Raw genomic sequence first — 25,234 nt, 5'->3', positions numbered from 1 at the left:
GGCGGGGAAAGCGAATTCCCGCCTTTCCGGGAGCGGGGCAGTGCTGTGCTCCTGGGAAAATGGAATGGGGTTCATGAGGTGCTTTTGGGATGTTTACACCTGGGGGCTTTCTGCGGGGCAGAGGCGAATAGTCCAGTGTCTTGGAGAGGGCACTTCTGTCACCTCCTTCTGCTTTATCATCTGCTTTCGGCTATGTATTGGGGGGGGGGGGAATATTTGAATCTCAGTTACCGGTGACATCTGATTCCGATGTGTGCACTCACTATGCGTATGGCGCTGTTAGGACAAAAAGGTTAGTGTAGGTCTTTCAACTTGTGGGTGCTTCAGGGGGACCTGACTTAAGGAAAAAAGCAAGTGTATGCGGTGATGTAAGCTTTCTGAAGGGGCTTTGGCCTGAGGGATCTCAGTCACTGGCCAGTTCCACTGAAGCTGTGTGCAATTAGTGATGCTCATAGCCTGTTACTCACTGCAATAACCACAGTAATTGGTGTCAATTAGCACTTTTTTTTCTGGCCAGAGGAAGTCTCTCGAGATCATTTGTTGTATACTGTTATGAAGTTGCTTTTTAAGCAGTACCTGTTTTCTGTCTAATACAGAAGACTTTGATTTCTGCGTCTCATGCTAGTATCTCAAACATACAGTATTGGCAGAAATAATAACACCACGGCTGTGGGAATCTACACTTGCATTTAGATACTGCTTTGACAAAAATGCTGTGAATATCTTTGCTAATATCCTGTTCTGGTCTGGAAGACCACCGATGAACAAAACAGGAACAATTTGCTGTTTAAAAGACTGGATAAGAATATACAGAGTATACTTTTATTGTATAGAAATTGTTAAAGATGTGGGCACTAGATAGGGAAGACACTTTTATCTAAATTGCAGCGTTAGAAAATGGACAAGGCAGATTAAAATCTGAGTGTCCTAGACTGCATGCTGCTTTAAACTGTGTCTTTGTGTGCAAATATTCCTCATATTAGAAGTAGAGATGGCTTGTGCTTCCCAAGAGCCCAGTCTGCGTGAAGCTTGGTCACCTCTTGTAGCTTCTCTAGTGTCTCAGCTAGGGCTGAGTTTACAGTGTACAAATGGGCTACCCCTCTTCAGCTCCTCTGGGAATGTGGTGCACTTCAGACACCAGCTCCTCTGTCTAATTCAGTTGCAAAAGATTCAGCAGGCTTTGGGGAAAGAGGAGTTAGAGGCAGACAGATAGCATAAACTGTGCTTCCTTTGCTTCCAGCTTAACAGGTCTTGTGATAATAAACCTATTCTGCCTGGCATGCTTCTGTTGAATGTACTTTAAAATAAAAGATGTACTTGATGATGTTGACAAACGAGTAATTTTTATGCCAGACAGCAAGTTGTATGCTGCCGTTGCCTCTGGGAATGGTACTGCAGAGGCAGATGCCTCTTCAGAATTTCTCAAAGTGATACCTTTTACCCAAAATACTTTTTAAAGTGTAAAATATAAAACCTTTTGTTAAATCACTGAAGCATTTTGGCTTTTTAAGTCCTGCTTTGGACTTCTGCACTGATCTGATTTCAAGTCGCCTGTTCCAAGACCTGAAGTACCAGACAGCTGTTTCATTCCTGACTGCAGTCGTATTTTCAGCTCGCAGTTGTACTTAAGCAAACAATGAGTCACTGCAAAGAGGCTGTATGTGCAAGAGCTTGAGTATGGTGGAGGAAGCTGCAGCTTGGTTATGTCCCCCATCTCACCCTTGGTGAACTAGAAGGGAGTTCTCATGAATATTTCTTTTCCAACTCTTCTCACGCATCTGTTTTTTCCTTAGATACTTGAATTGTGAAGTGCTTGAGAAATTAGCCACCAGATACTAAACTTCTGATAAACAGTCAACAAGGACTGCCTTGAGACTTGTGCAAAAAACTGCGTAACTCTACCTTAAATTACATGTTAGACTTTACTGGCCACGTTTTATTTTCTCATGCTGGTACTTTGTCCAATTTAAATATAGAAATTACTGCATGCATAGGTCTCCACACAAGTCAGTGCTATCTGTTGTGTGCAAAATTACAGAGAATCAGGTTTAAGGTATCCAAGATAAGTGAAATGAGGCAGAGTGTTTGCCTTCAGTGTTTTATACAGACCTGACCATGTTGTGATTACTCAGCACTTACTCTTCAGTGGTGATTGGTGAGAAAGGCAGTGTTTGAGTCCTGTGGGTGTTGAAGTAAATAAATTCTATAGTTAAGTGCTGTACTTAACACTGTGACTAACATTGTAATTAGCTTCACTTTTCACAGTGAGGCCAGATGCTTCATGCTAAGGTCGATTTGCAGTGAACATGTACAAATACTGAGATGTCCTGAACAGAGAGTGTAAACCAGGTAGGATTACTAGTTTTGGAAATATCTGCTGGTATTGGTTGTATGTAGAAGATGATGCTGGACAGGCCCCCTCTAACCTGCCCAGGGGAGCAGTGCAGTTGGCCAAGGCTTGAGCAGGCTCTGGCCAGGCTCCAGGGTAGTAAGGTGGATGCAGCTCAGTACTCAACAGTTGATTTAATGTGAGATTGGTGTAGAAAAAGAACTGTAAAAATAACCTTTCTTACTTTTATGGGAAGATTGCATTGTGCCCAAGTGTCGTGCAATTTTCTATGTACTTATCTCAACAGGGTATCATGACAGGAGTACTGTTATTCCTACATTATGGATGCAGAACTGAAGCACAAAGAGTCTAAGGCCTGGTATCTCAAAAATATTGAGGCATCTTAGTCCTGCTGGTGTAAATGGGAGGTGAAGGATCAAATATTACTACAGATCGATGCCTGGTGAAATGCCAGAGATTAGAGAGAGCTTGTGGCTGACCAGGGAATTTAATTCTGTTCTCAAATCCCAAACCAACAGTATTTCTTTGTAGACTGAAGGTTCAGGATTGTTTGAAAATGAGCCACCTGGATCCTTAAGAAGTTCTTAAGAAGTGCTAATTTTTCCTGTTTAAGACAGACGTTGATAACTGTTTGCACCGTTTTAACCTAATGCAAAACTGTGTGGACAGCTTTATTTTTTTCATGTAAAAAAGGAGGTGGTGGTGCACTGGAGTAGCCAGAATGATCCCTGCACTGATACAAGCTTCGTTTCTGTCACTGACACAAAGAAAATGTGCTGGAACCTTGCCAGACCTGGGCAACCAAACCTTTGAGTGAAGGCGTGAGTGCCTCTGATTCAGTGCTTGGACAGAGCTGTGTTGCAAACGACCACAAGCTGTGCAGTAACCATTTTAGGTATCCATAATGATGATACTCAAATGCTGAGAGGCTCTTACCTGGTGTTTTTATACTGCTTTGTCTTGCCTTGAGAAGACCTTAGTTACATATTCATGTGCTGTCTTAATAGCTGTAGCACAGACTAATGAATGGGATACTGAAAAAACACGCTGGTAGAAAGGAAACGTTCTCTCAGGAGCTAAGGAACGTGAATACCTGTGGTATTGGAGAATGAGAAATAGGATTGGAGCCAATGGCTGTTCGTATCCATCAGCTTTTACATCCATCAGGATATCAGTGTTCTTCATTGAGTCATGAAAATTACTTCTAGAAGTGTAAAAACAAGATCTTGAAATCTGCTTTTGCTTAGCTGTCCATCATGTAAAAGGAAATTGAAAGGATGAGATCCCAGATGAAGCGTGGCTTTTAAATTGCATACATGACATGAAAACCTAATCTTGTTTCAGACAGTGGCAGGATCAGATGAGTAAAATGGATGCCTTGATCTCTCAGAGTAAGAAGCAAAAAGGATTTTTTTTTTTCCTTGCTTTCCTCTGTGCAGGGTGACTGGAAGGAGACAAATGCATGTGGCTGACACACACACTTTTGTAGGGGAATGGCCCATATCCATAGGTAAGCATGCCTGGCCATACGGGTGCATGCAGTCTCATGTATCTGCACATACCACTTGCACATGTACAGCCTTCCTGGCTAGTAAGAACCTGAGATTATTTTTTAATAAGCAACTTGGGGTGCTTGCTTTGGTTGTTGCAGGGTTTATAATGTGAATTTATTGGAAGCCTTTGTCTTACCAATTTTTTTGTTGTTCATGGGATGGTTGCTTATCTTCACATGCAGTTTTTAATTATTAAATAATATCAGCTTTACTCTTTTTTCTTCGTGAAAATAGATTTTGAGATAGATTTTAGGTGAGGTATGGGGTATGTTCTTAAGCAGTCTGATAGTCCCATGGGCCTATAGCCTTCCATTGCTTTTGGCAGATACAGATGGCCTCATAGCATTTTCACAACCATAAATATTTTTGTTGGTTACTTCTATCTTGTACTTGGGTTTAACGTGTAAGTGTGAAATAGGTACTTGATTCTTAAGTTCCACTTGTTAAATAAAATGCTTGGATAGCACATTGGGTCTGTAAGCCAGAGAAGACTTGCTGGCTTTTTGACAGTTTATTTTAATGTGTTGATACATGCCTATGAGCAGTTCTGGGGAGCTGTCTAGACAAGTTCAGCTGAGTACTTCCTGCATTGAAAGTGGTCTGCTCTGTGACTTGGAGTGGGGAAGAAAGGGAGAGATGAGCTCATGAACTGCCTATCTCAGGGTTTAGTCTTTCCTGGGGCTACAGGAGGGGAGACTCAAAACAGCAACTTAAACTGGGCAGAAGTCTCTGGCTTTTTTGGTGGGTCTTGTTTGGATATACACATGTTGAGACATCTTTTCTCGTTAAAACAACCTAGCTCTTGTTCCAGTGGAACAAAGAGAAGTAGAAGCTTTGAGGTTTGGGGGTTTTTTTGGTGATAAACTTGGCTGGCAGATCAATCTGTACAACTAGCAATCTAGCAAAAATGTGCTTTCAGCTCTGAAAAGTTTATGCTCTGTAAAATGCTTTATTTCTTCCAATTTGGAGAATTTAAATTGCAAACCAGTTTTATCTTAATGTTGTTTGTTTTCTTCCAGTGAAGCCAAAAGGCTGGAATTAGAAAGAAAACTGATGGAATACAAAAAGTCTGATGCATACCTGTAAGCCTATTTAAAAGCTTCTTATAGGTTATTCTATTTTAGTTACAAAGACTTAGGTATCATGGAATGCTTTTAGAATGTTATCTTGATGCTTTTTTGTAACAATACATTTATATTCATATGTGAAGTGTGATGTAAGATGCATGTATCTAAGTTATTGATGAAATAACTTCAGCAATAAGCAACTTATTCCATTAATACTGAAATGTTGTATCTTGAGTAAAACCAACTTCCATGTTAGTAATAACTTTTACAAAATCACTGTAGTATAGTTCATGCTAGAAAGTCCTAGGGTCTTAAAGTCTGAAAGCTTTAGGAAGTCCTGGAGGATATTCTAGGTTCTGGTCCTGTTCCTTGACTTGTTTTTGCATATTTATTTAACATAAATTGCATATACAGTCTGAAAAAAACCCAAAAACCAAAACCCCAACAACAAAAGCAGGCTGTAAAGTGGCTCATCCAGTGTTCCATTCCTTTGCTCAAATGTGTTTTGTAAAGCTCTTAGAGGTGACTTTTCTGTCTTGGCTCAAGGTATTGAGGGCTAGGTGCAATAATGGCCAATCCCTTAGGAACTCCTCTTCTGAAAAAAGGCCTTTATATTAGAAAATTAAGTTGTAAATTTAAAAAAAAAATGCCAGGTCAGGTGGGGAAATGTCATGTATACTTTATTTTATGGTTTTATTTGATTTATTTTAATCTAACAGGTTTTGAACCAAGTGTCTCTGAAAATATTGGCAGCTTGGGAGATTTAGGCTGCAATTTCATTACTGATTTAAGGAGACCCGTAGGCAGATTGAGACCAAAAGTTGATCCTGACTGCCTTTGGTTCACATTTTCTCTTTGGCACTAATGCTTGTGTGGCTGTCCTGTAATCAGATAAGGAAGTGGGTCTGGCTGAAAGCAAATCTGGTTTTTGGGTGGGTGAGAGCTGGTTTAGATGGGTTTTCGGCTGGATTACTCTTGGGCTAATTTTCCATGTGGCCACACAGCAGATAGTATTGGCATAAAAAAGAAAGGCTTGGAGTGAGCTGCCCGTTTTGGTGGCAGCATGGATTTAGTTTGGCTTAAAACAGTTGTGAAACCACAGCCTTAATATTACGATTTGTATGACATTCAGAGCACGTTCTGAATACAATTTTCATCTTAATTTAATGTGATGTGACTAAAACATAATCCATTTAAAACAAATTTATAAGAGTGTTTTAATATACTTATCCTTTTCAACACCAAAGCCACAGTTGAGATCTGAAGTTATATAGCAGACATCTTGTTGGTTGTATAATGTAGCTTTGGACAGTTGTGCAGAAGAATGCCTACTGCTTTTTGTGGGACTGGTGGGGCAACTCCTACTTAAGTGCTAATATCTATGTGTCTGAAGAAAATTGATTGTTTTATTTTCATACTCTAAGTACAGTTTTTTTTTTTCCCCCCCATAGAATGAAACTAAAATACGTGAAGCTGAAAAAATACTTGAAAGAAATAGATGAACGACAAAAAGGAGCTATGCTGCGAAACCAGACCTTTTTAAAGGAATTCAAGCAATTTGAAGCTCATATGAAAACTTCAAGTTTAGAGATGATTCAGAAGATGGAAGTAACTTTCTATAAGATTTAATGCATTAGTGTTTACTATTATTACTGGGTTACTAAATTGGTTTTGTACAACTATTATTCACATCAAGATTTCAGATGTTAGTGAAACCTTGTCATATGTTTTAGAGTGCTTAAAATTATGTTTGGAAATTTGAAATGAACCCAAATTATGCTAATGTATGATGTAATAGACTCTACTATTGCTACAGAGGTAGTCAAGAGCACTTCACAGAACTCTATATTTGTTCTCAGTCTTCTGAGTTTCTTTGAAGCAAGGAAGAACTGAGATTAAAAAAAGAAAAGTAAATGGATCATGTGTTTGGAGTCTTAGTGATAAGATAAACCAGTGTTATCTAGGTTAAGACAAGAAGACAAGTTGTAGTAGTTTCATAAAGACTGTTATAAAACTGTGTTTTAGTTAGGCTTTTATTACTTAAAAATACAAATTATTTAATGGAAGTCGTTTAAGTATGTATTTTTAATTTTGCTGGTGTCAACACCGTAAGTAGCCATAGTTAGCCTTGCCCCTGCTTTTGGCTTTGTCTTATTCGGCAGAGGAAGTGTAAGAATAAATAACTCCTGTTACAACAAATTAGTGTTTGAACTAGCTGGACTAAAGGTGAGCTCAAATGAAGTCACACTTAGTTCTATTACTAAACAGTCAACTAGCAATACTTGAACACTGGTACAAGAAAAAGCTTCCTCCAGTATTCTGTTGCACTCAGGTCTTTGCTTTTGCTAACATTTTTGCATGTTCTCAGAGACTTGATTCATGGTGCCTTCAGAGGTAGAAACTTTGAACTTTACTTCTGGTCTGGTAAAGTGAAGTCCAGGGAGTGTTTCATCACCTTGGATACTTGAATTGTGTGTCGTAACTGACATGGTAGGAGTGTGTTGATACCAAATGACTGACCACTTTCAAAAGACATGCTAGAATATACTTCTTACTGTTTTCTTTGTAGCATCTTTGTTAGCAAAGACAATGGCAAATGTGCTGCTTCTCCTTTCTCTACTCATAGCCTTGACTGCTGTCAGCTCAAAGGTCTATATTTGCAAAAGGGCTCTTATTACTGGCTTCACTGAATGTCATCGGTTTGAGAACTCATGCTGAGATGAATTATCGTTATGAAAGAGGCTGTTGAACTAATACATGCCTGTTGTGGTTTTTAAATGACTAATTTCTTAAAAATTACTGCAACAGGTAGAAAACATACATGGTTGTTACATTTTAAAAGAAAGAATAAAAGCTCTAATGAGGACAAATGGAAGTGACTGTTCAACAGCTACATTAGCCACCCTCTGCTATTTGTTCTGCCTGTTTCAGTTGGTTTGGTCCGTAGTTCTCATAGGGGAAACAGTTCAGAGTCAGCTTGATTCTGCAGTGTTTTCTTTTTTGGAGAGTAGTATTTTCTTGTGGCAAGCCCCCACTGGAATATCTCCAGCCCCATGATGACCAGAACTGATAATGAGATAGGGATTTCTGTACCTCCAGCACGTAGTCAATCTATGTTAGTATCTTAAAATAGTATGGGAGAAAAAGAAGTTGTGGAAGTAAAAAAAACATTTATAGTAATTTCATTTGTGTTGAGGGAAAGAGATCAATGACCACTAGGCCATTCAGCTATGACTTTCTATGCGCTGAGTAAAATTTGATGATTCTCTTAATTTTTCCAGTCTTTCAGAGCCTTGTTTGCAAATGTGAACAGACTTTTTGCTTTGCCTGTTTATCCTTATTGGGCTTTTTCCTTATTGTTATGTACCAGTAATGCTATTTTTAGCTTGAAGAGCTACATTTGTATTGCTTTTTTTATAATTAGTGCAGAAAGATGAAACTCTTCTATACTAGTAAAGAGATTCCTGCACGTCTTGTCTTAATGCTTGAAACACGCTTATCAGGATCCATATTTAAGGTTATATAATAGACAGGATTTTTTTTATCATAACTCATGGCTGAAGTACTTTCAGTTTAATAGGTTACTATATGAGGAAGCCAAGCTTCGAGGATTTTTGAGTGGTATTATTAATGTTGTCTTGCTATTCACAGAAGAACAATGTGGGATGTTGCAAAGTGATACGAGTTTGGTAATGACCTCAGATTTAAAAAAAAAAAAATTGTGACATGTGCTCATTCCACTAATATACGGAGTCAGATTTTTGGGAAGCTAAAATTGGGAGGGAAGTGTATTTACACCTGCTTTCTAAGAGCAGTAACATTCTTCAGAGATACTTGACAGGGGTTGTTTCTGTCCTGCTGCCACTCCCCTTTTTTTTAACTGCTGGAAGAAAGGAAGGAAGGAAACAAATTAGTTGAGGCATTTCAAGCCACTGGGATGTCGTAGTGACACAACAATTACTTTTGTGTGGCTGTCTAGAACTCAGTTGTGATTGTTTTTTATTTCTCTGTACTGCAGTTTGAATTAAAACAGGAACGGTCTTCTCAGAGTGTGCTATTTTTCTACCTCTATGCAGTTCGGGGGCACACAGCTTGATCTGAGACAGTAAACCAGACTGTGATCCTCTTAAAAGGAGGTGTCTAAAAAGCCTGGGTACAGTTTCCAGAAAATTTGAACATGCAGCAGCATCCTTGGATGATAGTGGTACAAGACTGAAAGAAAAGTGTGGGGTGGCTGAGATGCTCAGGTACAGCAAGTATGTGCAAAGAAGTACATGAGCACTTCTGAAAAAGGCTAACAGGAGGAAAGAATCAGACTGCACTATAAAAACAGGGGGAGTGGAAGGGGAGAAAGTATAAAATGATGTAGAAGTTAGAAAAATGGACAAACCTTACTTGAAAAATTTTTTTCAAACTTTTAATGTGCTCTGGAAACGCTGCACTAGAAAGTGTTATTAGAGCTTAGCCTGAAGTAGGGATGGAGAAGCAGCTAGCTGCATCACAGTAAAGAGCAAGAAACCCTTTGTTTGCAGTTCTTACGGTAGAAAAGTTACTTTCTTTCAGTAGATAAATGTATGACCTGAAGTGTGAGTCTTTGTCCTTTCTAAAAATCTTCAGTCCTTTTAACTGTAGATGTTAAATGTTAGTGTAGCGTCTGGTCCTTTTTGCATCCTCATAAGCTTTTTGTCAAGTCAGTATAATGTGACAGGAATTCTGTAGCATGGCTGAAAGAAACAAACACTTCACTATCACCGCTTTATTGTTTTAAAATTAGTTGTTTTTGATTTCATTGACAATCTCCTTGCTTTAAAACCAACAATTAGCTGGCTCCAGACAACTCTCCCCATGTTAGCTGCAACTTGCAATGCATTTAACCTTGCCTTTCATTGTTCATATTAAAGTAAATAACCCCCATCTCTGCTGTTCTCTGCTCGTGTGGATGATTTTTATGTATGGTGTTTGAGATGGGGTGATAAGACCTGTTTGTGTTAACACTCCCTTCAAACAACAGTAGGTTTGCAGGTCTGTTTCCTATTTGGGAGGTGCTGTCCCTGACTTCGGTGTACAGAGCAGGTGATTTGGGGGGCTATTGGCACATCTCTCCGCTTTCAGAAGTAAGGAAGCTTTCCAGAAGAGACATAGCTATCTCTTACTGTGGCAGTTGATTTCCACTCTGATAAACCAACAGGCTGGCTAACATCCTGTGGTTGCATACCCATGTTAATGAATTTCCTGCACAAGTATAGCTCAGCTACTGCCTGGTAATTCTTTTAAGCCTGTTGGGTCTGGTGACATTCTCAGAATATCTTTTCCTTGCTTCAGCTTAGTAACATACAGTTTAGACTGCCCCTGGGGGTGTGTGTGTGTGTGATTTCCCCCCCCCCCCCCCCCCCCCCGCTTTTAATTTTTATTTAAAGCAAAGGAGGACCGTGGGTATTTTGTGATTCTACATTTCTACTGTTGTTTTTAAGGATTTTTTTTTTCCTTAGAGCAACCCTAAGGCACACCAGTTTGACTAGTGGTAGGTTGTTACAACATAATGGTGTGAGTCACAGTTGTGCCATGAGTTGATCTGCATGCAGGGTTTTTGTTCACTGTTTCCATTTTGATGTTTCTATGCCATCCATTTTATTTTTGCCAGGTTAGACTATTTTTCTGAGCTGTTGAACAAAGCACAGATTACATATTCTCTGTACAACAGTTATGAAAAGCCCCCTCGTTGTGGATTGCGTAAGAATTATGGAGCATGTAATCATTTAATCTATCATGGAAGTACACAGAAAGAAATTATTACTATTTTCTCTTTTATTTTCATAGTGAGAGTGCCCTTTAGGAGTGCTTTATCATAATTATGTGTGCAGTTTATTATGTGGCTGCAGCTGACAAAACTTCTTTTGTTTATGAAAGCTTCACTTTTTTTCCTTATGTTTGTGTGTCCGCAATTTGTTCAGTGATTTTGGGGAGTATAAGTAAATTCACTTAAGCTTTCAGGAAAATCTAGTAGTTACATTTGAGTTTTAGAGAATCTTTAATTCTCATGTGGTTAGGTTTTTTTTTTCTTGAAATTCATTTTACAATTTTATGAACAGCTTCCATTACCTGGGAAATAGCAGACTTGCTGAATGCACCATTGGAGTGAAGTGCAGAGCTGGTTAAGTTAATTGTTTTAAAGATTTATTTTCATGCATATTACCTGATGCAGAATAGGTATTGAAGTGCTTTCATTCAAGGCCGATGTAACTTGTTATTGGGGTTTACAATTACTAACAAACAGGATTAATTATAGGTGCTGCATGTGCTTGGCTTTTAAGCAGTAGTCCTACTATGAATGCATTACATTTGGTCAATTAAACAATGTAGTGGAGGTGAAGATGGTTTATGCAGTTGTTTGTTAGTAACACTACAGCAAGTTGCCTTTCATGCTGGGTTGCTTTTTATAACATCTGCCATATATTTTTCCCTATAATAGCTCAGTGAGTTGTAAGATGATGTATGTAAACCACAAACAAATTCTAAAGCTCATTTCATCCCAAAGCAGCAGAGTCATTGTCTGGATGCTGCAGAAATAATTTGGCATTACAAATACTAGTTGGGGTGAATTAAATTTAAGTCAGCAAGTTATTACTGTTTTGTAGGATTCTAAGTTACGTTAATGAAAAGATGTGTATTAAAAACCTGCAGAAGACTGTGTACAGGCCATGTAATTTGTTCAGGGGAGAAAAAAAATTAGGAGAAAATGGGATCTTTGGCTTTTAAAATATAATCAAAGTAAAAAATTGCATTTAAAAGTGCACAATTTGCGAAGTACTATTTATTGATTTGTGGTGGGGTTTTTTGGCCTTCAATTTTACATAATGGATTTGTTCACATTTAGGCATGGTATGGAAGAGAAATTAAAAGTGTGTTATCACTTCAAGAGGCTAACTTGTCAGCAGAAGATGACAAGGAAGAACACAACGAGCAGGTACTGTGAAAGAAGTGGGGAGAAATGTGTTTTATTACACTGATGTGCTTTTCCTCTGAGCTGCTGCATGAAGAGTCAGGCATTGCTAAGCAGTCTTTGCATGGGGATTTTTGTTGTGGTATTCGTAGTGTGAAATATTGTTTAGTGCCTGAGTGAAGTAGAATAACCTGGGTAAAAAGTGCAATTATTTCAACCAAAGAACTAGAATTAAAAAGCGGGGAGAACTCTAACTGTTTATATTCGTCTTTGTGTTGGTTTCTATAATTCCTATGCCAAATAGTGTGAAAAAGGTCTTGACTGAGGAAATATTCTTAATGAATGATATTTTTAAAAATGCAGCAGTTGATTCATATAGCATATTTATAATTTTGTGCGTTTTGACCTTTTCTCAGAAGAAGCAAAAAGAGATTGCATATCTAAGTAACAGACAAAAAGACTGACAAGGAATACTTAAATATATTCTGCTATATATCTGCAGTAATGCAGGCTTCTAATCCCTCCTCCTATCTCCATATAAATGATACAGTTCAAGACCATAGCTGTTTTCTTCACTAAAAGCAGTAAAGCTCTTTTAGATGAAATGTCTAAAAACATCTTGTAATAACTTGGAGCATGCTGGCAAGAGTAGTCACTTGTGACTATGTGTGAAACCCCCTCAGCTAGTTGATATTGTAATAAGCAAAAATGGTAGCATCACTCCATTATTCAGAAAAGCCAACAGCATGCTTGTCCCTTAGGCTACAGCATTCATTAAGAAAAGCTTACTGGGCTGAAAGCTGGAAACAGATGATAACGGGATATGATTTTCATATTTAATGCATTCCTTGGAAGAGTATGTGTGCTGCAGATTGATAGAAGAATCAACTGCTACTTTACTAAAAGACTTTCTAGTTTGCCCTATAGCTACCGATGGAATCATTCAGCCAAGAAATTAACTTTTTCTCCTTTTACCTGCTTTATATATCTGCTAAGCAGGCTGCCTGGCTGCCAGTAAATGTTATTATGCAGTTAAATGTTTGGTATTTAAGACTCTTATCAGAAAAGAAACAGAGGCCACACTATTTTGTTTTTATAGTAGGAGGAAGGTTTTCAGTTTTCTTTCTTCAGTGCATTAGCAGTCATTAATCTGAGTTTATAGGAAGTTTTCCCCATAGAGTAAAAAGTTAAAGACCTTGAATTTAGAGCATTCTTTAAACAGTAATATACAAAGCAATGAACCTGAGCAACCTTGACCTATATAAGCAGGCCTCCAGCAGTTTGTGAATTATATTTTTTTAAATTCAGACTTATGTGAAAAGATGAGTTTATTTTTCAATGCTGGATTCTTCAGTTGGCATAGGGGATCTGATCTCTAGCCTATGGAAAATTTTACATAAATACTAGAACATCAAAGGCTCATAGTGTGACATAGATTTTCATTAAAAGCTGTTAGCAGGTTTTGGACAGCATGAGAACTTGGTGTGTACCTGAACGTTTCATTTTAGTTTGAATTACAGTTAATAGCTTCACTGTGGACTCTTTCATCCCCTGTCCCCTTCTTTCTCCTTGTCTCCGTCCTTAAATACCAAGGTAACTTCGACTAAATTGTAAGTCCTTTTGCCTCATCTATGTGCTGTGTCTCAGATCTTACTCTGTAACTCCATATTTTTTTCAGACTGATTGAACCCACTTGCAAGCACCTTCACTTCTCTTAAAATCTGCTTATTCTTATGTCCAAACTATGAGAGTTTGTTGTTGATGTGGCATCAAGTCAGTCACAGTGAGCGCATGCAGTTAGCAGGTACTATATCCAGGATGCAAGTCACCACAGCTTGAAACTGATTTTATTTACCAGCACTGGTATCATAATGGTTTCCTTCAGGCTAGTCAGGATGTCACTGATTGTGTGATAACCTCATCAGTGGTTCTGTGATTGATGCATCTTGGAGACCAAGAAGGACAATCTTTGAGAGGTAGTCAGTATCCCAGTGTCCCTAAAACACCAGTGTGAATGTCTGCTACTTTTCTGAGCCATGGGATATGCCCCCTTTTGGACTATCAATTTTTATGGGAGTCTTTAAGCTCGGAAATCGTATACCCATATCTGTTTGTCTAGAAAACTGTGACTCTCCATGGAAAGGGCTTGAGCACCAGTCTGCTGAAGCCTGGTGTAATGACCATCTAACGTTGCAAGTTGGAGGAGAGGTCCTGTACTGAAGAGGGCCTTCTTGTCTGGCAGAACTGTAGAACTGGAGCTTCTGAAACCTTTGCGCAATGAAGTCTGTCGTCTTCGACTTTGAAGCACTGTCTTGAAGGCTTTTGAAGATTTTGGACTTGTGAATCTTGGCACTGCCCTGTCTGTTGGACGTAGGGCATAGGCCACCTCCCTGAATGGGAGGCAGAGCATCCTTCCCTGAGAAATGTGATGTCACCAGGTAAGAGTAGTGCCTGGCATCAGGGAGAGACAAGCCTCTGGCTCAACTTCACCTCCCTAGCCTTCATATGGGTGTCTGCTGTCAGGGGCAGACTGGGCCCTTTCCTAACTCCTAAGGGAAACGATTTTTTTTTTTCTTATCTTTGTTCTCTTCAAAACACTTTAATGATAATAAAAAAAAAGACTGTATTTGTTACTGGAGGAAGAAGTGGAGAGCCTGTGCTCCACAATCAAAAAGTGGATTGTAAGTGTGCTTTGTGCAGAGACTTCATTTAATTCGGAGCTGGAGTGGCATGAAGTTCAGTAATTCTGACTGTTTTAAGTAAGTCATCTACATGCTTTTACTGTTTTGGGGGTAAAAACAGTACCTAGACCAACGTTATCTGTCATTCTTCTTCTTTGAGACGGCAAAGATGATGAAGAGATTGGGTTTTTTCTGCAATCGAAGAGGAGCTTGTTAGAGATGTTATGTCTGCTGTGACTCTGCCAAGCACTTGTACCTGTTTGAATTGCATTTGTTTTGGAACACTACATCCAGGAGCTGCTAAATCCATAAAGTACTTGCTAGATGCATTTTTAAAGCAGCAAATCCAAGACCCAAAAAATAATTAGCAGGAACCCGAGAGCAGTGGTGATGGAATAAGCTGTGAACTTAATCTGAGTAGCAAACCTTTACTCCTTCTTAGAATAACTTAATGGCTTTTTGTTCTGCTTCTTGTTACGTGGAATTTGATCTTTTTTAATGAAACTTGGTCACAGACTAGACAAGATGCCTTTGTTTCCTTTAAGCTGGGCTTGGCAGCTGACTTTGTATGGTAGGAAGAGGTCAGGCAAGGAAAGAGTAGAGAGGTGTGGAGGTGACTGTAAATTGTCCTGCTGTGATTTGGAGCTGAAAAGTAAGCCCTGCTTAGTATGAACAATGGTATTATGATAGCTAATTTTGGCTTTGCATAAACTGGCGATGACCTTTTAGTAGTAGTGGTGGCAGTAGCCACTCCTCCTAAATTGTTCTGATTGAGTAGGTTTACAAAGAAAAAAAGGCAAGTGTTAAAATGCTGGGATTAGAAGCAGAGTGGTTATACTGTTGGAACTATTTTTTATGCAAGTTCAAGAGTTCTTGGAGCAAAGTGCTATTTAAAATGTTTCTGGTTGGTGCCCAAAGTTGCCTTGTAGAAAATGAAATTCCATCTACGTGGTGTTAGCTGAGTAGTCATTCTTCCTCTTTGGTGTGGTTTAACAGATAGAAAAGAGAAGAAGGAAGACAATGAATACAGTGCTTTTCGCCTCGTTCTTATTTGCTTTGTTGACATGCTATGAACAAAGCTGGATGTGCAGACACTAAGCAGTGGCAGATGTATGTTTCAGACTCTGGGGGACCCTTCCTCATCCTGTTGCCTTCTAGAGAAGACCGTGAGAAGAGCATCAGGAGGAGGTTGCTCAGAGCAGTTGCTGTGGGTGGCTCCAGAAAGGCCAGCGCTGCCACGGACACTGCAACGGGGTCCTAACGATCATGTCTTGGCTTTGGGGTGCTGTGGTAATTAAGGCACAGACTACCAGCAGATGTACAGGTAGAGCACAGTGATTTCTCCGGAGTCAGTAATTTCAGGGTGTTTTTAGTGACTTGGTAGCTCTAAATGTCATGCTTTGGTCTAGGGTCTTAGAAACCTTTGCAGGAGTCTAATCTTAAAGGTTTGCCTGTTTGTAAAAACCAGTTATTGTTTAGATTAGTTTGAGTCCTTTGTGTATTTCAGTCCCTTTAGGGGTGCAGTGTGCCTTTGCCACTGGTTTTGGCTCATGGAGCCAAAACCTCAGTTGAGGTCTGGGCCCTTGTTTTCACACAAAGGTGCACAAATGCATGCCAAGTGTTTGTGTAATAATAATACTACAGAAAATACTTGAATGTGGTGACACTTTTCCCTCCAGAAATCAACATGCCATCCTCTAGAAGCTCCATTTGCTACATGCTGCCTGTTTCCTTAAGCCATCTCCCACTTGTGTTTTTCAGATGCTGCAGGTTGGAAGACGACAGGCAGGAACCAGCACCAGGACAGCTGTGCCAAGAGGACTGTATCAGCCAGCCACAGTCTTTATGGGCCACCACACATCAGCTGTCTCGGCTGCCGAAGGTTTGGGCACACATCAGAAACACCCCCAGCCCACAGAGAGCTGCTCAGTGCCTGCCCTGCCTTTGTGCTCTCCATCACTTGAAGGACTTGGTCCAGAGGGCAGAAGCACTGATTTAGAGAGAGATGCATCAGTGGAGGGAGCAGCAAGACGTGGGAACCTGGCTGTCAGGGAGGAAGACTCTGAGCAGCTCACCTCCTCAGCATCTGATTCCAAACCAGCCACCCCCAAGGAGGAACAGCTGTGGGGAAGCATCCCAGGTATGGCAGATGTGTGCCTGTATGCTGACCACTGAGGCACACTCATCACAACCAGATTGATTCCCACAGCTGCTGGTTTCTCCTATACCTGCTGTGCTATGGTTGAAGCATGCTGGTACTCTTTCCCCACCCCAATCCCCCTTTTTTTTCTTTATTCTTTTGACTGTTTCCTCCAGGCCATGCATCTGGTCAGGCAAGGGCTTGCTGGGAGCTGATCTTGCTCAGGTTCACTGTCAGAAAGTGAAGATTTCTTCACTGCTTTTCTCACAGTTGTCTTGAAGTAGTCCAAGACTTGTTTTTAAGAGCTTTAATGTAAACCTACTTCACTGGTAGAGTATGTCACTTCTGTTTCAGGTTGATTTCCTTCTCCCTCAGATGCTTGTGCACAATAGTTCATCCATTTTCAAAACTGGGATTTGGCAGTGTAGACCGATGATCCCTACATCCCCGTATGTGGCTGCATTAACTCCTACTTGGTGGTCGTTATCTGCCTTGTTCTGGTCTTCCCTGAGAAAGGCAATGTAGATTGTCCCAGCTGCTCTGGGATGAGATGTGCTGCCCTCAAAGGCTGTGTTCCAACTTCTTGTTTCTTTTTTCTTTTTTTAATCCCCATCTTGGCAAAATGTATTCTCTCCTGTTTTACTGGCTTGGTCCATTACTTTGAAGTAAGCTAATGGGCTTGTTTTTGAACTCAGTGACAAAGATTTGTTTCTAAGTAACAGTTTAGTCTTTTTTTAAGACCTTGCAGAAATACTCTCCCCTGCCTTGCCAGTTAACATATCAATTTTCAACTTAAACTAGTTTTCCAAGGCCCATAACAATTGCTAAAATGGAGCTATTTGTAATGGAAACTGGTGGAAACCCTAATGATGTGGGGACTCCTGCTCTCCTGTAGCAATTACGGGTTTCTTCATAGAGGAAAGCTGGCATCCCCATCAGATGCTCTTCTGTGCTCCTTGGGGGTTTTCTGGCATATGCTTTTGAGGTTTCTTTTTCATTCCTTTTTCTTTCTCTAAGGAATTTATTTGTCTCATTTTCTTTCATCTGATGCATTTGCCACTTCTCTGTTTTAATGAAAGCCTGTCTTTACTTGGTGCTGGAAGGAGACCAGTCTAGCCTGACTTACGTTACCCCTGGGCTCTGCTTGCAGCTCAGCAGAAAGCCAGTTCCTCCCCACCGGGAAGGCTGAGGTGCCCAGCATCGTGTCTGGGAAAGAAGAATGCCCATTTAATTTCTGGAATGCAGTATCTCTGCCTTCAGAGAAACTGTAAAGTTGGGTTCAAAATCAAAATATGCTTTTTGTCAAACAGCATGGTAATCACTTCAGACTGCCTGGGGGACTTTTTGTGTCTGTCTGCTGCCAAATGCATGTTGCAAAGTGAACAGGCTAATGTGGTCCAGTTTGAATGTGTGGAGGGGGAATTGCTTGTTTCAGCTCTCCTAAGCTTAATCTTTCACACTGCAAATGATGGGAGCTGATGAAGGTGCTTGACAGTGTCATACCAGGAAAAGAGCATGTGCTGGACTCTGCTGCTGGCTTGGTGCAGAGCAGCACTCACCACCCTCTCCTGCTGCTTATGTCAGTTGCACATACTTGCTTTACAAGTTTGAAAACAAGGCTGAGAGCCCATTCTGGTGCCAGCTACTGCTTGGCACAAACCTTAAGTGATTCAGTTCCAGTAGAACTCCATGACTGAGACAAGCAGAAATGCTGGGTGCTGTAGCGTTAGCAGGTGTGTGAACACTAGTTAATTTAAACCCATGGTGAATTTTATGGAAAACTGGGAATTTCTGTAGCAATACTAATTTATTACAGCACTAGCTGGTCCATTAACTTCTGGCATTCTCTGAAAAGATAAGTAGCATGTATATCTGTTGTCTTAGAAGCATGATTCAGCCCCATACCCTCCTCTTTTAGAGAAGGCAATTAATATGCAGAGTATAAAAGCCTCCAGGCATGTATTTCTTCTGCAAGGTTTAAAAAATGTGTATGATAGTAGCCTCTTTAGGTGTACTTTCTCCCCTGAAAAAAGCTTTTTCTGTCTTTCCGCTTCATTGTTCCTCTAGAGATGATTTAGTGAAGTAGCTGGTCTTCATGCGGGTAATACTTTCTGAGGAGTGCCAGGTTTGTCTCCCACCTTGGTGGGAACTGCAAACCCAAAAGGCGTGAGCATACAGGTCTGAGCCTCCCTAGACTCCCCCTTGCGAGGGGAGTGCAGAAGGACATGGGGCCATGGGCAGGGAAACCCAAAGTGAAGGGAAAACAGAGGGATGCTCGTTCACACATGTTAAGTGAGGTGAACAAATGGCATAGGTAACGTTAGTTTAATTCCCAATACTACAATGTACTCCTTGGTCCTGGGAATAACTTTTTATTATTTTTATAGGACTAAAGCCTCGCCTGAGTAACTGGTGGAGTTGTAAGGAGGCAAGCTGGGAGAGCAGCACTGAGCTCCCGATCCCTGCAAGTGCTTCTGCAAGCGCTGAGGAGGCGATGCCGAGCACTCCCAGCATGCCACGGGGAATGGCCTCACCAGGTCCTGGCTGGCAGCAGGGCAGGGATGCCCACACTGGAGACAGCTCCCCACTGCAACTACCAAACCCTCCTGCAGTGCAGGAGGAGCCCTCGGTCAGCTCAGCACCAGACAGGTATGTCCTTACATATTTTCTCTCTGCTGGTATTCATTTTTTAGTGTACACCCTGGAGACTTTTCACTGTTGGGCTGATATGTGGCACTAAAACTCACATATAGGCGGGCAGACTTCTTTAGTATCTCACTACCTCTGTGCTAGTGGTTAAATAGCTTCATGTAACTTATTCAGGTCAGACTTGGAGAAGGTAAGTGTGTGTGGTGTTAAAATGCAATAGGCATTCTTTAAATGTAAGCAAATCTTATTTCAACATGTTTAATAGTACGTATCATTTACTAAGCAGCATATCTTCTGTGGATTACAATTTCCAGTTGGATAAATTTCTTGAGTGTTTCATTTGGAAATAGAGAATGAGGAAAGTGTAACAGAGGTGTGCAGCTTGTCCTTTGCAACCGTATGAAAGAGGTGGGGTTTTATTGCTCACAACTGCAATGCTGGAGTATCAAGCTGTAATATCAATCACAGCTGGATTTTTGGCCTTGCAATGCCCTCTAAGACAGGGAGGCACATCCCCATCCCAGCCTGGCAGCACCCATTACAAGATGGTCCACAGGGTTTGCCCAGGTTGTGGGGAGGGTTGGCTTTGCTCCCTCAATGTGCTCAATTAACCCTGTGCCAACCACTGTCCCTGCCTGGGCCTCCACCTTGTTATGCCCCACTGCTGCAGGAACATCCCTCCTGCCTTTATCTCCTGTCTTAATTCTTCTGAAAGTCTGCTTGCTGCCAGCTCCCCCTGCACAGCTTCATGTTCACATCACTCTTCACCCCGGCCATCCTAGCCTGACCCTACAATTTCGTGATCTACAACCGTTGCCTTTCTCCTGTCCACCCTCTCTTAGCGGCATGTTTCTGTCTCATTGCCCTCTCTATCCTCAACACCCTTTTCCCTCCTCGCCATCCTTTTTCTGTACCCAGTCACAACAAAAATACCGAAGCAGACCTTTTCTGCAAGCATGGGTGCTGTTCCCCTTGGGTCTCCCTACCTTGTGTGGGCAGAAAGCTCCTAGCTGGAGTGGTTAAGTAGATACAGGTTAGGTGGTCGGTGTATGTTGGAAAGAGGCCACATATGAAAAAAACCAGCATTTTTACTCCTGGAGAATAAGGAGTACTCTTTTGCCAGTGGGTTTTTTCCTTTTTGGTTGTCTGCAGCTTTTTAATCTGTTTAATGCATCTATTCTTTTTACATTCATGGTCATGTTGTCTTAGGTACTGATTTCAATATTAGTTTTTATTTTAATAGATGACAGTTGAGCAGAAAGTAGTGGCCATCAATATACACTTCTGTAACTTTATCATTTCACATTTGCATCAGACTGTTGCTTGCTATGGAAACATCATCTAATTTACATCTAAATAGCTTTTACCCAGTTTTTCTTTTGTATAACACCTGTTAATCATAACACTTTGTAGGGAAGCCACATAGAGTGCCTGCCTTTGCTAGAGAAGTCATAGCTGAGTGATGGTAATTTAACCTTTTGTTCTCTCCCTGTCAACGCTAGTGATGTCTCACTGTTCATAAACTGATGAAAATATTGTGCAATGCTCTTGAAGCCCAGCTAAATTATATGAAAGGTTTCACTGCTTGCATTATCTCCAGAGCACGACTAAAACCAGAACATGGAGGTTTCCTCTCGCATTATGCCAAGCTGAATACCTGTTTCTCAAGGCCATGGAAGTGGGATCACCACTGTTAGCTGTTTCTGTAGAAAAGATACAAATTTTAATTTGTTTTCCCTGAAAATTAAGTGCAAATAAAATTACAAAAATTGAAGGCATGGAAGATCTCGTGGAGGGATAAGCAAACTTTTGCTGTTGTGCTTATAACCAGATGGGCTTTCCAAGCCCATCTTTTTAATGGACGTGAAATTCAGTGTGCATACTCAAGTCTTGCAAAAGAATTCATGAGCTGAAAATATTGGGGAAAAGCTTCCAAGTTATTAGTGCACAAATTTGTTACATAAATCACACAAACTATGAGAATGCAACTTTTTTTTTTTGTCTGATATATATTGCCACAGATTCATGAAATAAATATCACAGATCTTGCAATGTCCCTTTAGTCCACATGTGTTTTCTCCTATGAAATTCCTACACTGGCTGAAGAAATATGCTGAAATTATGCCAAACTATGTATATTGGTCACCTTAAACTGAAATACCTGTAGCTTGGACTTTCCCAGTGCAGCAGTGTCGCTGCTGTGCCATCTAAACAAAGTACCATTTGCTCACCTGTCATCTTTGGGTCATTTGTACACTTTTTGATGTATTACTTAAAATTAGTATAAGTGATGGGGTTGAAAGGAACTCTCGCCTGCGGAGGCCACGGCTTACTTGGGAGGCAAAACAAAATCGTTGCATGTCAGGAAGTCACAAGTTTACGTTCCTTGAGAAAAGGCCTTTTCTACCTTACTGTAGAGATAAAATTCTCTTTTTTAAAAAAGTTTGGGATATTTTATTTCCCAATAAGTGTTTGTAGGTCATAATTTGCCTCTGGGGGAGTTCAGCCTAGTTTCAAACTGCCTTCTCCAGCTAGAAGAATGGTTTTCATGATAACATCGAGTTGTTAAAATAAAGGTGATGTTGCTATGAAACATTATTTAGCATAAGGTTTTTTGCCTTGGTTGCAGTTCACAGTAGGGTGCTGCAATTTTGCTACCATAGTTATTAAAAACCTACGATTTTGGGGAAATAACTTCCGTGTTACCAAGCACTGCTGCGTGGGTGTGTTGATCAGGGGCTGTATACATGCATTTTCAGACTAATCCTACCTGCTCATACCCACATGAGAGCTTGGGCTGTGTATTTTCCCTTCAGGTCTTACAGCTCGGGAGCCTGCTGGCTAGCAGGGGTGGGGGGAACTTGCCTGGCTTGTTCAAGCAGCAACGATCAAGGACCCCATCTCCCCTCCTGCCAGTTGAAGCCACCAGATAGCTCTGGTCTTTGGCAGCTTGTTCCCTGTCTGAGCTGCTGAACCAGAGGTGAAAGGCTCCGTATCCTCTTACCATTCCTTACAGCACCCAGCCCTTTCTTTCAGGGCTTAAACCCGGGGAGTGGCAGGGCAGGGGGGAGAGGTTCTCTGAGAATTAGTGCAGAGAAAGTTGATGACTATTTTAAGGCCTGTGCTGAGGGAGTAGAAAAAGGGAGAGCTTATGCCTGTGCTGCTTCAGCTGCATTGAAGAGGACTTAGCACAGATGGATTATGCATTACAAAATGTAACACATAATTCAAGCTGTCAGCTTAATCAGACTGTTTCCAGGAAGCAACCTGTAAAAGAGAAGGACCTCTTGTTTGCTGACCTCTGATCCGTAGCCTGCTGCAGATTGTCATACATTTTGTTTTTCTTTATGTTGGTGTCCCTTCCTTCCCCTTCCCTTTTTATTATTGTATCCCTCTCGAGTGGCACCCTGGAAGGACCACCCAGCAGGAGAAAAACAATGGGAAACGAGCCGGCCGCTAAAATACAGGGTTTGTAAGACTGGGGGAGAAGAAAAAGCACTGTTTAACTGCATATGTGATCTCCCTGGTATTGTTTTGGTTATTAAATGTCTAGGAAACTGGACTAAATGCACGGCAGCTCCCACTTAATTGTTCAGTGTTGCCCAACAGTTCAATGAAAGACACAACTTTTGGTACAGCTTAACATGACTGTAAAAATGATGCAAGTTTTCGTGCACAGAGCTTTTCACTTGAGGGAGTGTAAACCAAAGTTAACTGTATAAATATGTCAGCTTCTATGCAGGGGGAAAAAAAAAAAAAAATGCCTATGGGGCTCTGCGGGTGCAGGCCCAGCTGGGGCATTGCTGGTGGAGACCTGGCCTGGAAAGTTCCCAACAAAGCAGGCAGCCGGCCTGGACCTGAATAGCCATTTACACCTCTGTTCAAGGATTAGTCTGCTGTATTGTTTCAATGTTTAAGTCCTAATTTGCATCATTATAGAGGTGCAGCTTCATCAAAACCCCTCTGAGGTCCCAGTTATGTCCCCATACCTGTAGGTGGTCACCAGATTTATTTTGATTGTGGAGGTAAAGGAATTAAACTACACAGGGCAGGGGTAATTTCAATGCAGCATCTCAGGCCCTGGCTGATTTTTTGGATGGTTTGTTTGCTCATGTGTTGTGGGTTTTTTTTTTTCCCCTTCCTACAGAGCTCAGGCAACATGGGTTTTGCTGCTGTTTGCTTTGAAAAGCTAAAATGAGAGTGTTTATTTTTCCAAGTGGTGTGATGGAAATGCATTTAAAATACCTGTTGCAACTCGGGTCACTTTATGCCCTGCTTGCTGTCCATCCACAGGCACGGTGGGATGCTGGCAGGACTCTCCCTTGCATTGCGGTTGATAGAAGACATGGTGAGGATGAGCCCCCGGCGCCGGGTGCTGTACCAGGGCCAGAACGCGGGGACAATGGGGACGGAAGAGTTGCTCAGGTTAATGTCACAGCCCTTGCGGAGTGGGCAGGAACCAGGGAGGCAGGCAGGGCTGCCTGCACCTTAACTGCATCCCCTGGATTCTGGTTTGCTTGCTGCCATGCATCCAACATAACGGTTGTCATGATTTTGTTGTTGATTGCTTACATGCTTCTAATTGAATTCAGGTGAGCAATGGTGAGAGGCTGTTTCTGAGCAGCTTTGCAGGAGCCTCTTGAGATTTGAGCCAGGGGTCCTCGCTTTTGCTGTGACAAATGGCTGGTGCAGAGAGCAAGCAGGCTCCAGCAAACAAACATTGTCAGTTGCTAAGAGGCCTCCCTGCCCTTCCACTATTTTAATGTCATCAGAGAGCTGAAATATGGCACTTGGAAGCGCATACGCAAATTACTCCAACAAATACTCTTTCTTAAACATGGCACTCTCTGCAGCCTTGCTCCACAGATCCCTTAGGTGAAGTAAATACTTATTTGCAAGAATGAGAGCATTCCCTTAGCTAGTAATGCTAATATGATTTCCTGAAGTAGACATCAGTAACCAGAAAAATAATTTCTTCTTCAAGGTAAAAGAACAAAGAGAATCGCCAAAACCCATGTGTTAACAGAACTGGGGACAGAGACCCCTCACTGTCCCTCTGCAACACAGGCTCTTAATTACAAGCACTGGGAATGGCTTTATTTAAAATTGTATGTTAGCCTCCATAAACTAGGATTCTCATAAACACTTGATGGTTAGAGGATTTCTAGGGCATGATGAAGAAGGGTTGCCAAACCAACCTGGCCCCTCCAGCTTACCACTAGAGGTGGGTTCCTGTGGTGTAACTGCTTTGGCCATGGCATGGCAGGGGCTGCCTGGCCAAGAAGCAGTTTCACCTGGGTGAATGTGCGCAGGTTCCTCTCTCCTTGTGAAAAAGCAAAGGTGTGAGATGAAACCAGGCGTTCTCTTAAGCGCTGGGTTTGACCTCCCTGTGCTGTTCTGCATCTTTCACAGAGAGCATCACGGAGGTTTGTCCCTCTGGGCTGTCCCACCAGTTATCCCTTTAGCCAGGAGAAGTGTTACAGATTCTACCTCCGAACTGATGCTGGCTGTCTGGGCTTTAAATAAATGTTGCATGTAATACCTGCTTTATTTTGTAGCTTTTGTAATCGGGCTGACAGTCTGAAAGAAGATGACCTTGAAGCATGCGAAGCATTTGTCCTTCATCAGCTTCAGGCTTTATTGCAGAGCCCACTGAATGGATGCCTCCTACCTGAGAAAACACTTGATGCTAAAGGTAGAGCGGTGGATGAAAAGCAGACCAGGTATTGCAGACACAAAACTTGTGTGTGAGTGTGATTAACATTTTCTTTGCTCCCCAAGCCTGCTCTGCATCTCTGGTGCAGAGAAAGCAGACCTGGGGCCAGACCTCCGATCACACCGGAAAATAAATATA

General features: G+C 41.2%; 1 protein-coding gene across 8 annotated transcripts in view; it reads left to right on the top strand.

Annotated features, from left to right (window-relative positions):
- Positions 1-25,234, top strand: part of KIZ (kizuna centrosomal protein) — a 50,715-nt gene that overhangs the window by 1,564 nt on the left and 23,917 nt on the right. For 5 of the 8 annotated variants that reach the window (XR_003397961.1, XR_003397963.1, XR_003397962.1 and 2 more), the window contains exons 2-8: positions 4,923-4,985; positions 6,422-6,575; positions 11,845-11,934; positions 16,353-16,731; positions 19,119-19,380; positions 23,674-23,805; positions 24,939-25,103. Coding sequence is in view for 5 of the 8 variants with exons in the window: in XM_026844345.1 (XP_026700146.1) it covers positions 4,923-4,985; positions 6,422-6,575; positions 11,845-11,934; positions 16,353-16,731; positions 19,119-19,380; positions 23,674-23,805; positions 24,939-25,103 (1,245 nt within the window). In the remaining 3 variants the exon portion in view is untranslated. Of the gene's footprint in view, positions 1-4,922; positions 4,986-6,421; positions 9,227-11,844; positions 11,935-16,352; positions 16,732-19,118; positions 19,381-23,673; positions 23,806-24,938; positions 25,104-25,234 lie in introns of those variants that run through there. The other 3 variants (XM_026844346.1, XM_026844348.1, XM_026844347.1) reach the window with 3 other exon arrangements.

The sequence above is a fragment of the Athene cunicularia genome, assembly GCF_003259725.1.
Source record: "Athene cunicularia isolate RWA chromosome 3 unlocalized genomic scaffold, athCun1 chr3_part1, whole genome shotgun sequence".
Lineage (NCBI taxonomy): Eukaryota > Metazoa > Chordata > Aves > Strigiformes > Strigidae > Athene > Athene cunicularia.
Note: the sequence above shows the minus strand (reverse complement) of the source record. Positions and strands in the feature narration are given on the sequence as shown.